The following is a 12,665-nucleotide window of genomic DNA, read 5'->3' on the forward strand; positions in this document are numbered from 1 at the left end:
TGTTCGATTATTTTTGTTTTTTTGGACTCGGTCTATATCTTATGACTATGTAACTTACTAAGGCCTTCTCATGTGAATCCTCCGACTGAACTGATCTACTATTGTGCTCATGACAACAATCATAAAGAGGAGGAAGAAGTTGGATTGTTGACTCTAGTCAACTCTAATCAACATTGATCGACTTTTAGTCAATAGAGGTATTTCTATAATTTTTTATTGCTTTCCATTTTTGTTATATTTCAGCAAGTTTGTTTTGGGTTTTATGATCGTGTACAGAGATTCTTTCTTCTCTCCATGACGTAAAAACGATATCTATATTGTAATTTAAATCATATTAAATTATTAATATTTATTTTATATTTTATCATCTTATTGTAATTTTTTTTTTGTTCGACTCGAACTATATATATCTCACCACTACGTATAATCCTTCCCAATGCTGAAAAATAAGTAATGAAGGCTCAGACCCCATCTTTGGTTATAACAATTACTTAAATAATCGCTACTGCCAAAAGAGAAATATTTAAATAAAACTCCATGGAGAGTATCTGCACAAATAAATGACACCGACAAGCACTGGTGCAGCCCCAATCAATGTGTATGAGTATGAATATGAGCTCAGCATTGTCGCTCTCATCCCATTTCCATATTAGAATTCTCCCCTCGTGTCCGTCCATTCCTTCTCGCCTTCGTCCAGCGGCCCTGCGCCTGCTGCGATCAACTCCTACCGGCCTCTCACTATCTCTACACAACTCCGAGCGAAGGTCTTCCCTGCGAACCCTCACAATCGCAGCTTCCGGTTCTTCTCCCTCGCCGGCGCCGAAGATGGTGAAGGCCATCAGGGTCTACGAGCTTGGCGGCCCCGAGGCAAGATCAGAACGAACTCCGATTTTTATTTTCCTTATTCCTTCTTTTTCTTCTTCGTTCGTTGTTCTCTTCTTGAGTTCCGAGCCTTATGCCCCGTCCCGCCTGTAAATTTAGGTTTTGAAGTGGGAGGACGTGGAGATCGGCGAGCCCAAGGAGGGCGAGATTAGGGTCAGGAACAAGGCCATCGGCGTCAACTTTATCGATGTTTACCACCGCAAGGGAGTGTACGTTAAAGAAACGCCCTTCACTCCTGGTGCGATTTCGTCGAGTTTGTTATTCGCTTATCACTTGTTTGTCGTTATGTTCAATGGAGATTCTTTATATATTATACTCTGCGATGCCTTAAAACATTATAGAAACACTTGTAATATGTAGATCAAACACATTTTAGTGTCACGTCCGAGCTGCTTCATATCTTACCTTTCCAACATTTGCTCAATCAACTAGTCCGTATGGTGTTGCATCGGTGGATCATGTTGATAACTGCTCTCCATGTGTTTAATCTGCTGGATAAGGATGAGACAGTACGTTGTAGAAGACTTTGTCTTGGAGTGCTAATGTTCTGGTTTTCATATTTTGTTTTAGATTTTCAAGTTCTAGAGAACATTGAACATAATTGTTACTTCAGATTTCGGTTGTCTGACATGTTAGAAATCCAAATCCAACCCAAGTTCTACATCCTAGCCTGTTGCACGTCCAATTTCGGGAAAATTGGAGATTTCATAAATATCCTGTGAAAAACTACGTCGAGAATATACTCGATAAAAGGTATCTTCAGCGCTTAAGTTAGCAAAAGTTTAAAGGATCTGGGAGTAGAAAATATATAATATTCTCAAATGGGTCATAAGATGCACCTAAAGGCCTTCTTATAGTGAGATTGGGTAATCGTTAAATCGAAGTGGAGATTTAATTTGCAAGATAGGTATTTACAGTGATTTAAAAAGGCACTTGGGCGCTCGAGTGAGGTGAGGCAAGGATCCAACGCCTCACATGGTAGTTGGGTGACGCGCTTTAGTGAAGCGCTGCATTGAACTTAACTAAGCAAAACATTTAACCCAACTGCCACCGGCGCCCCCCCACCCCCCCCCCCACCCCAACCCCGACCCATAAACCCTACTTCGCCACCTTGACTCACCTATGCTCCCATCATTGCTTTCGTGCGCAATCGTTGCCTCCTCCATTGATGCACAGGTCCGATGCTTCCTTTGTCATCGACAGGCGAGTCCAAAGGCCTAGCTTTCATGCGCAATTCCCTTTGGCACCGCTACTTCTGTGTGTAGCTCCTTCTACGTTTGAGGGATAGGATTGCAGCTTCCTTTGCCCACAATGTTACCCTATACAACTTTCGTCGCCACCATTGTTGCCACTCGAAGCTTTCTTTATCGTTGCTGTCATTGTCTGCAGCTTCCTCTGCCGCCGTTGCCGCCGTTGCCGTCGTCTGAAAGCTCCATCATCGTTGTCGTCATCTGAAAGTTCCTTTGTCATCGTCACTCTCTCCTTCCCCACGTTCCATCGTCCAGTGATTTAAAAAGCGCTAGGCGCCAAAAGGCGCCAAGGTCCAAAAACGCCCGAGGCGCTAGGCGCTCGCCATTTTAAATATAAAAATAAAAATATAATTACTAAATATAATATATTTAATATAAAAATATATAATATAATTAATAAATATAATTATTTAAAATTTTAAATAAAAATATGCTATTAAATTAAGAAAATCTAAGATACAAAATCACAATGTCACATTAACAAAAAGTTTCAAAATTCAAAACATTAAAATTTTACATCAAAGTCATTCATCATAATCAATATTATCGTCATTTTCACACAAATCATCTTCATTGAATTCGTCTTCTTCCTCTTGTTCTTCGATTCCTTCCTCTTCATCAAGATATGTTTCATTCTCTATGTCTTCAACAATAGCAGGAGCCGAGCTTGATGCTTTTGCACTCATTTTTCTCTTTGACATCTGTCTTGTATATGTTTGTAATTCTCCAGCACCTGAAGCTCTTGTCACATCTCCCCACGTCAATCTATCATCTTCAAATACAAGCTCGTCTTCAACATCTTGCAAGTTAGCACCCATTTCTCCTACTAACCACTCATTTGAATCATCAATATCTTGCAATGAGATTGAATCAAATCTATTTTTCAAATCATGACGAGTCTTCAAAGCTTGATTATACTTTATGTAAATAAGATCGTGCAATCGTTGATGTTCTAACTGATTTCTTCTTTTCGAGTGAATCTGTCATGTCATATAATTTAAAAATATATTAATACATATATCTAAATAAATAAATTAATTAAAATAAAAATATTTAGTAATACTTACATACTCAAAGACACTCCAGTTTCGCTCACAACCCGAAGCACTAAATGTCAAACTAAGTACTTTGATAGCAAATTTCTGTAAGTTCGGGGTGGAATTTCCAAATAGACTCCACAATTCAGTTGCAAAATTTATGTTATTATTAGCAATAACATAGTAACATAATATATATGAAATTAATTATATCAAATTATTAATACCTGGAGAGGTAGTTGTCCTGGATCGAACGACAATTGGAATTCCAAAAAGACCTTCAGCATTTTTATATAAAGATAATTAATGAATAATCTTATCTTGAACCTCAATGCTGGGAACTAATCTTGCAACACACTGATATAACCCACCCAAAACTTTTGCATCAAATCCAACAGATTTAATCTTATAAAAGAATTCAGGGTTCAAATAATATCCTACTGCATGTAAGGGACGATGAAGTTGACAATTCCATCTTTCGTCAATGATTGTAAAAATTTTCTCATATTTTTCTTCATTTTCATTAAAAGATCTTTTAATCGTCTCCTTTGTTCTATCCATAGCCTCATAAATATATCCCATTGCAGGCTTATTTTCATTATCCACCAACCGAAGGACTCGAACAAGAGGGCCCATTACCTTTAATATATAAACTACATGATTCCAAAAGAATGACATTAAGATGATATCAGCAGCCCTCTTGCCTTTTGCTTCTTTTGCCCATTTACTTGTCACCCATTTCTCAGAGGTAAACATATTTCTCAGAGTATGTTTTTGACGATGCACGCTCTGTAATGTCAAGAATGAAGTAACAAATCGGGTAACACCATGTCTCACTAATTCTTTATTCCCTGTAAATTCTCTCATCATATTCAAAGCCCCAATGTGATTATAAAGAAATCCAACAACAAAAATTGCCCTTTCTAAGGTTTTCTTGATTTCTAAGATCTTTCCAATATCTTCCAACATTAAATCAATACAATGTGCTGCACATGGAGTCCAATACAAGTGTTGTCTTTTTGATTCAAGCAATTTACCTGAGACAAATGATAACAAAAATGATAAGACTTAAGAGTTTAACACACTTAATTAAAGATAAAATAATTAACAAAATCAAAAGATGAATATTACCAGCTAAAACATAGTTGCTTCCATTGTCAGTTATGATTTGAACGATATTTTGTTCTCCAATTTCTTCCACGAAGTTGTCAAGTAAATCATATATCTTGTCTCCAGAGTTTACAAAAGATGAAGCATCTATTGACTTTACAAACATAGTCCCTAAAGAACAATTAACCATAAAATTAATTATACTCCTGCGTCTCCTGTCAGTCTAAACATCTGGCATAATAGAGCAACCATGTGTTGCCCATGATTCTTTATGACCCTTTAGTAAGTCATTTGTATAATTCAACTCTTTTTGCAGCAATGGAACTCGCATCTCATAATAACTTGGAGGTTTTAATCCTGCACCATATCTTCCAATAGCTTCAATCATATCCTTAAAACTGTCTAAACGAGTTGTATTAAGGGGAAGACCAGCCTGATAGAAGAAGCGAGCAATGTGCTGAATTGTTCTTCCTCTTATTTCTTTATCACAAGTATCACTTATATTTGTTTGTCTCAATTTTGAGCCTCCTGCTTGCCCTTGTTGTTTCTGGGATCCTTGAAGCATATATAGATCCATCGGTCCTTTTCTACCTTTCTTAGTACTCATAACTTCTTTTCCCTTTTTGTCGTATACTCTTTTTTCACTTGGGTTAATACTCGCAGAATAATCTTCTTCTTCATCCCTGAGATGTTCAACATTGTCTTCTGGTAAATTCTCATAAGATTCATTCTTTTGTGTCTTCTTTTCATTCATATAATTCAGCAACTCTTCTTTTACCTCAGGTGGACATTTTTTGCAAGCTGCTGCATTCTTGAAATTTCCTACTAGATGTTGTTTTGCACGAAAAATACCACCTCTGGTAGTCTTATTGTAGAATATGCAAGTCACTGCATTAGGATCTTTCGGATCCTTCAAATAATTATACTTCCATGCAGGATCTTTTATTGATACCATTGGAGACTCTATTGAGTTGCTCTCTACACTTGCCATTTTTGTTGAAACCTAACAATAATTTCAAATAAATAAAAATTAACAACATTAAAATCAAAATAATATATTATTAATCTATTAACAGAAAATTAATCATTTTAAAATTCAAATAAACTTAATATTAAGAGTATACTGAGCCTGATGGAGAAATGAGGAAGCAGCGGCGAGCGGCGGCAGCGGGAAAGGGAAAGGGAGCGGAAGGCGCGAGCAGCGGGAGGCCTCGAGGGAGGCGCGAGCAGTGGGAAGGCTCGCGGGAGGCGCGAGCAACGGGAAGGCTCGCAGGAGACGCGAGCAGCAAGAGGGCTCGCGGGAGGCGCGAGCAGCGGGAAGGCTCGCGGGAGGGCTCGTAGGAGGCGCGAGCAGTGACAGCAGCGAGTGACGAGATCGCGATCGGGATCGGGATCGGGATCGAGAGCGGCAGCGGCAGCAGGTTAGTGTTGGGTTAGGGTTAGGGTTAGGGTTAGGGTTAGGGTTGGGGTTATATCGGTTTAGTTGGTTCGATTGAACCAACTAACAATCGAACCAGACCTAAAATTCTGGTTCGGTCACCTTGGTTTACCCAGGCGCTCGCCCGAAGCGCCCAGCGCTTGGGCTCGGGCGAGCGCCCAGGCGGCGCCTGTTTGAAGCGCGCCGCCTGGGACATTAGCGAGGCGCTCGGGCCTCGCCTCGCCTCGCCCGAGCACCTAGGCGCGCGCCCGAGCGCCTTTTGCAATCACTGCCATCGTCGATGACTCTTTTCTCCCCTCTAATTACTATTTATAGTGGATTAAATACTATTAACAGTAGATTGTTAATCCTTAATCGATATTAAAATCAAGGTTTGAAATTTCGTTCCATACCGGTGTATCGAGCTTTGCTCGATTGCATACGAGGCAATGAAGGAGACCGCCTCTTCCGCTGCTCTAATTGCTGCCTCCCCTGATCCCTGTGCCTCTAGATCCTCCTCTTTACGACTCTCCTCGTCGTTACCTCTTGGATCGGGATCGTCGAGGGAGGGCGGCATCGGATCGGGATCGAGAAAAGGCGTGGAAGCAAGTTTGCATCGGGGTTCTCCCAATCTCCCTCTTCTCGAATGCTCTCTCCTTCTTCTTTCTTCGACGCTTCTCTCTCAGCCTCGCCGTAGTCAGGCCGTTATATCGAGTGGATCACCCGATAGCGAGCGGCCCACGTTCTGGTTCATTGGTGGTATAATTTGAAATCGCAAACCTTGAGTATGATAAGTGTTAACTACTATTACCATATAGTGGTCCCTAATTAGCATTGTTAATCTTTATTTATTTAGAACTATTGATCTATATTTATTTTGAGTCCTTTGATAATTTTGTTATTAGAAGATGTATAATATGATTTGGTACTTTAGATCAGTGTCTGCCGTACCGAATCGTACCGCCCGGTATGGGTCGTACGTACCGGTCTGACAGGCAAGTGGTACGCGGACCGCCCGGTATCGGTCCGCACTATTGCAGTACACTGTAGCAGTGCTACAGTGCTCGGTAGACCTGGGTGTACCGCTCGGTACACCGTACCGTACCGGTACCGAGCCCAGGTCGAAATACCGGTACGGTACGGTATTGCGAACTTTGCTTTAGATATTTTCAATTTAATATTATATTTTTATTTATATAATCATATTTATCAATTATATTATATATTTTTATATTTTAAAATATAATATTATATCATATTTATTAATTATATAATATTTATTAATTTAATATTATATAATCATATTTATCAATTATATTAATATTTCAGAACATCTCGCTTTTCTCAGGCGGGTGCTTAGGTAAGTGCCTAGTGCCTCGGGCATTTTGGGACCTTGGTGTTTTTTGACATCTAACCGTTTTTAAAATCCTAGGTATTTAGCCATGAAGACATGCATCGAACTGTCATATGCTATAGGTATAACACGATGGCTCATGCTCACGTTAAGGGTTCTCGGCTGACGTGTGAGGATGGATACGTACCTTGTTGGTGCTGATTTGGTGTTGGATCCATATGGTGACGTGTCGTCATGTTGCACACTTGTCATCGTCCCTTATCAATAATCAACTTATAGTTAATATATGATAGGTCGCAGTATGTTACATCCTATTACAGCTTAACTTGTAAATCGAGAGGATCATTTCATGCGTAAACCTTTCTTTAAGAAGACATCATATAGAGTTGTATACTTTTTTTCTAATACAACTTCTCATATTTGCAACACATTTATTACAACAACGATAAGCTATACATCTCTACTTTCACCTTGATCAATCTTCCATTGTTGCTCAGTGCTTACACATTGGCTTGAAATATACTTTTATAATCTAATGGTAGGTTTTGGCGAGCACAAGTGTGAATGATAAGACCCTAGAGTTTTATCGTAGAAGAAAGAAGAGAAAATGGATGATCACTTCGACGAGTTCGGCCTTCTGGGGTTTGTCAAAGACTGAATAATATTTTATCGTCCGTTGAAAAGAAATAGTTACATCACCATTTATAGAATTCCACCTAAAGTCCACTAGGACTTGGACTCTTAATAATATATAAATATTAAATAAACCTCTATCCGACTCTAACTGAACTAAATAGACTCGATAAACATTATTCAAAAGCTTAGAAAATAAAGAGATCATAACAATTCCTCCTTCAATTCAGCCTTGTTCTCAAGGCTAAGCAGCATCAAATTATGGAAACTTCTCTTTTAGCGCTCTGTAGGACTCCCAAGTGGTATCTTCCTTTGGTAAGTTGGCCCATTGCATCAGCACTGCAGTCACAGGATGTCTGCGGTACATTACAACTCGTCGATTAAGTATGGCTTGTGGTTGAGCTTAAACTTCCCCAATAGTAGAGGTGTCTGGTAAATGGCGTTGCACTATCTTATCTTCACCCAACTTCCTCGTAATGTAGGAAACATGAAACTAGATGTATTTTAGAGCTAGCAGGCAAATCCAGGCGGTAGGTAACTGGTCCAATGCATTCTAATACCTTATAAGACCCAAAAAATCGAGGAGACAGCTTCATAGAAGATCGGACCTTAATGGAAGTTTGCTTGTAGGGTTGAAGACGAAGGAAAACCCAATCACCCACGGTAAATTCTCGTTCACTTCGGTGTTTATCAGCTTGTTGTTTCATTCTTGCTTGTGCGGCTATAAGGTTATCCTTTAAAAGCTGAATAATCTTATTTTTATCCATCAATTCCTTGTCCACTTGATCAACTTTAGAAGAACCAGGTACGTATTTTGTAATTGTAGGTGGGGTTCAACCATAAACTACTTCAAAGGGAGTCATTTTAATAGAAGAATGGTAAGAGATATTATTCCACCACTCTGATTAGGGAAGCCATTTAATTAATTCCTTCGACTTGTTACTTGTAAAGCATCTGAGGTAATTTTCTAGGCACTTGTTTACCACTTCAATTTGCCTATCTGTTTGTGGATGATAAGTAGTGCTCATATTCAGTTGAGTACCCTGTAAACGGAAAAGCTCTGTCCAAAAGGAGCTAGTAAAAATCTTGTCTCTGTCATTAACAATGGAACGAGGACTCCCATGCAATTTAGCTATGTTTTTCGTAAAAATAAGAGCAACACTTGCAGTAGTATAAGGATATCCTAAAGCACAAAAATGAGCATGCTTTGTAAGCCTATCCACAACTACAAGTATAGTACTTTTTCCTTGTGATGGTGGGAGTCCGTTAATGAAGTCCATAGATATGTCGGTCCAAGTAACATCAGGAATAGGGAGGGGTCGTAGCAAGCCTGGGGTGGCTACTGTCTCACTTTTGTGGCACTGGCAAACATCACAGTCAGCAACAAATTTCTTGATAAAATTTTTCATACCTTTCCAATAAAAAAGTTGTCGGACTCGCTTATAAGTGCGGAGAAATCCAGAATGACTAGCAATTGGTGATGAATGGAACTCTTTCAGAATTATCTCCTAGCAAGAAAAATGTGGTGCTACAACTATTCAACCTTTATAGCGTAAGTCCACCGAATCCCAACTATAATTTGGGATAGAACTTGAAGCTTCTTCTAGTTTTTTTATAATATTTTGGATCTAAGGATCATCTGACCATTCCCTTCTAATAACTTCCAAAGTCTCGCAAATGGGAATAGAAATAACTACCAGTTCAGCTTGTTCTGGAAGGCGTGAAAGTGCATTTGCAACTAGATTCTCGCTCCCCTTTTTATAAATGATCTTATAATCGAATCCTAGTAGCTTTGTGACCCATTTCTGTTGCTCTAAAGAATAAATCCTTTGTTCCAGAAAATATTTGACGCTTTTGTGATTAGTGCGTATTTGAAACCGCTAGCCAATTAAGTAGGGTCTTCATTTTGTGACTGCATATACAGTGGCTAGCATCTCCTTGTCATAAATAGATAAACTCAAATGGGAAGGGGAAAGAGCCTTACTAGCGTAAGCGATAGGCCGACCTTCCTGCATTAATACAGCTCCTATACCAGCTCTAGAAGTGTCGGATTCAATCACAAACAACTTATTAAAATCGGGTAGAGCAAGCACTGGTGTAGTAGACATTGTAATTTTCAAGGAATTAAATGCCTGGGTTGCCTCTTCTGACCATCTGAGTGCATCTTTCTTTAGAAGTGATGTCAAGGGGCACTGATTTTGCCATAATTCTTTACAAACTTTCGGTAATAGCCTGTTAGCCCGAAGAACCTCTTTAAAGCTTTGATTGACTTTGGAATTGGCTAGTCTTTCATCACTTGGATTTTTGAAGGATCAACTGCAACACCCTTTTGAGAGATGATATGGCCGAGATACTCAACATCTAGTTGCCCAAAACTGTACTTGGATTTCTTGACAAAAAGACCATGCTCACGAAGAATATTAAAGAAAGTTCGTAAATGTAATAAATGACTCTCTAGGGAGAGACTATATATCAAAATATCATAAAAAAAAAACCAGAACAAACTTATGGAGATGAGCCCGAAATATATCATTCATTAAACTCTAAAAGGTAGAGGGCGCATTGGTTAACCCAAAAGGCATTAATAGAAACTTATAATGACCATTATGTGTTCGGAAGGCAGTTTTCTGAATATCACCTTCATGTACTCTGATTTGATGATAGCCCGATTGTAGGTCCAATTTAGTAAAAACTTAAGCTCCTCCCAATTCGTCCAACAGTTTATCGTCTACTAGAATAGGATATTTATCTTTCACTGTAATGTTGTTGAGTGCTATGTAGTCCACGCACATCTGCTATGAGCCATCCTTTTTTCTTACTAGTAAGACTGGGGAGGAATATGGGCTAACATTAGCTCTTATAACCCCTATTTCTAGCATCTCTTTGATAATCTTCTCTATCTCTGGCTTTTGAAAATGTGGATATCTATAGGGTCGGACGTTGGTTGGTGCTTTCTTGGGTAATATTATAATCCGATGATCATGATGTCGAAGAGGTGGAAGTCTTTGTGGCTCTGCAAATACATCTATAAACTCTTTGAGCAAGGATTCAATATTTTCAGTTGGGATGTGCACTGTCGTTTCCTTTTCAATGTTATGCAATTGTACCAAGAATCCGATGTGTGCCTTCCGAAGAACCCTCTCCATCCGATGGCTAGTGATAGTTGTAACCTTACCTCCGCGTCTTCTCTTGAGGATCACCTGCTTTCCATTAATAAAAAACTTCATAATTAGTTTAGAAAAATTCTAAGAAACATCACTCAGGATTGATAGACATTCAATTCCAAGCACCATTTTATAGTCTTCTAAGGGTAGTAAAAAGAAATCCACAAGCAATTCTTGGCCCTGTAAAGTTAGTTTTATCTTTGAGCACTTGTTATCACATGTTAAAATCCGTCTATCGGCGACCTTTACTTCAAATTTGTCACAACATTCGATGTGGTAAGCTAATCGGGCTGCAACTTTCCTGTTCATAAAATTGTTAGTGCTACCAGTATCAATCAAAACAGTAACAGGTAGATGTTTCAAAGTTCCTCTAATTTTTATAATTTGTGGGTTAGAGTAGCTGGCTAATGCATGCACTGTATGTGTGATAGGTCAATATCTTCATCAATTTCCACACCTTCATGATCGGAGTCCAACTCTTATGCTTTCGGTTCCTCCTCGATCGGCTCAATTATCAGAAGTTTCCCTTGTTTGCATCGGTGCTCCTTACTCCACTTTTCATCGCAATGCTAGCACAAACCCTTCGCTGATGTTTCTTTTAGTTCTTCTCGGGTTAGTCTTCGAGTGTTAGGGTTTCGGCTGGGAGTAGATAGGGTGGGCTGCTTGCTAATCACCTGTTTATTGACAAATTTGTTTCGACGATTTTCCATGCTGATTTTTTCCTCATGCAGGTGTGCAAATGAGATCGCAGCTATCATAGTGCGGGGTTGACGAGTCTTAACTTTACACCGGGTATCTGGATTAAGTCCTTCGATAAATGTACCCATAAGTTATCGTTCATACCAATCTCTAGCTTGATTCGATAATCTTTCAAACCTGCTCTGATATTCCAACACTATATAAGTCTGACGAATTTTGATGAGTTGTCCATCAACATTCTCGTATTTAGATGGGCCAAAGCGAACAAGAAGCCCTCTCTTAAATTGCTCCCACGAAGGAATTCTGTGGCAAGTTTCATACCAATCATACCACTGGATTGCATCTCCATCTAGCTGGATTGAGGCTATTTCTATCTTGGATTCTTCTGGGGTCTTATGAAAACGAAAATTTTTTTCTGCCCTAGAGATCCAAGTGGTCGGATCCCCATCTTCCTATCTTGGAAATTCTACCTTAATGCGTGGGTAGTTTGTGTCAAAATCTTGAGGCTCTTTTTCTATATCTCTAGATCTGTTCAACGTAGAACTTGAGCTCTCATTTTGTTGAAACCTGCTAAAGTGCTCCAATAAGCTCTTTTTGAAATCGTGAATGGTTTCTTATAGCCGATTCTTAATTCTGATTTCTAATACTTCCATTTGTGCTTTCACTGAGTTATCCGTAGCCATTGCGTAAGACTGCAAATCTGTAATCCCTAGTTCTTGTTTCTGATGTCTGGTCAAGGGCATCAGCACTGTCAACGCGAAGCTGCCGAGGAAGCGGATGTCGAGGGCAATGCTGCAGTCGCTACGAGGTGGAAGAGTTGCTGCTCTGTTTTTATTGTTGTGTGGGGTGAGAGCACCGGGGGCTGGAAGGCGACAGCGTTGATGTGGTTGTAGTTGTTGCGACTTAAGGGGGTGATCATTGAGCAGCCGGGGTTGAGGCTACGGTGATGGCAACCGGCAGCTACGGTGGAACAAGGGGTGTAGTCGCTGGCCGGGAGTAGCGGCGGTAGTGGTCGCTGGCCGGGAAGCAGTAGCAAAAGGGGAGGAAACTGCGGTGACCGACGGCTGCGGCAGAAGATGTAGGGTTACCCTGTTTCGGTCGCCACGATGTCACGAACAA

The 12,665-nt window shown here is 39.8% G+C and overlaps 1 protein-coding gene across 1 annotated transcript in view; it reads left to right on the plus strand.

Annotated features, from left to right (window-relative positions):
* Positions 1-594: 594 nt before the first annotated feature.
* Positions 595-12,665, plus strand: part of LOC135623349 (uncharacterized) — a 28,163-nt gene continuing 16,092 nt past the window's right edge. The window contains exons 1-2 of the mRNA XM_065126209.1: positions 595-867; positions 982-1,120. Coding sequence (XP_064982281.1) covers positions 595-867; positions 982-1,120 — 412 coding nt within the window. The remainder of the gene's footprint in view (positions 868-981; positions 1,121-12,665) is intronic.

This window comes from Musa acuminata, chromosome BXJ2-9, assembly GCF_036884655.1.
Source record: "Musa acuminata AAA Group cultivar baxijiao chromosome BXJ2-9, Cavendish_Baxijiao_AAA, whole genome shotgun sequence".
Lineage (NCBI taxonomy): Eukaryota > Viridiplantae > Streptophyta > Magnoliopsida > Zingiberales > Musaceae > Musa > Musa acuminata.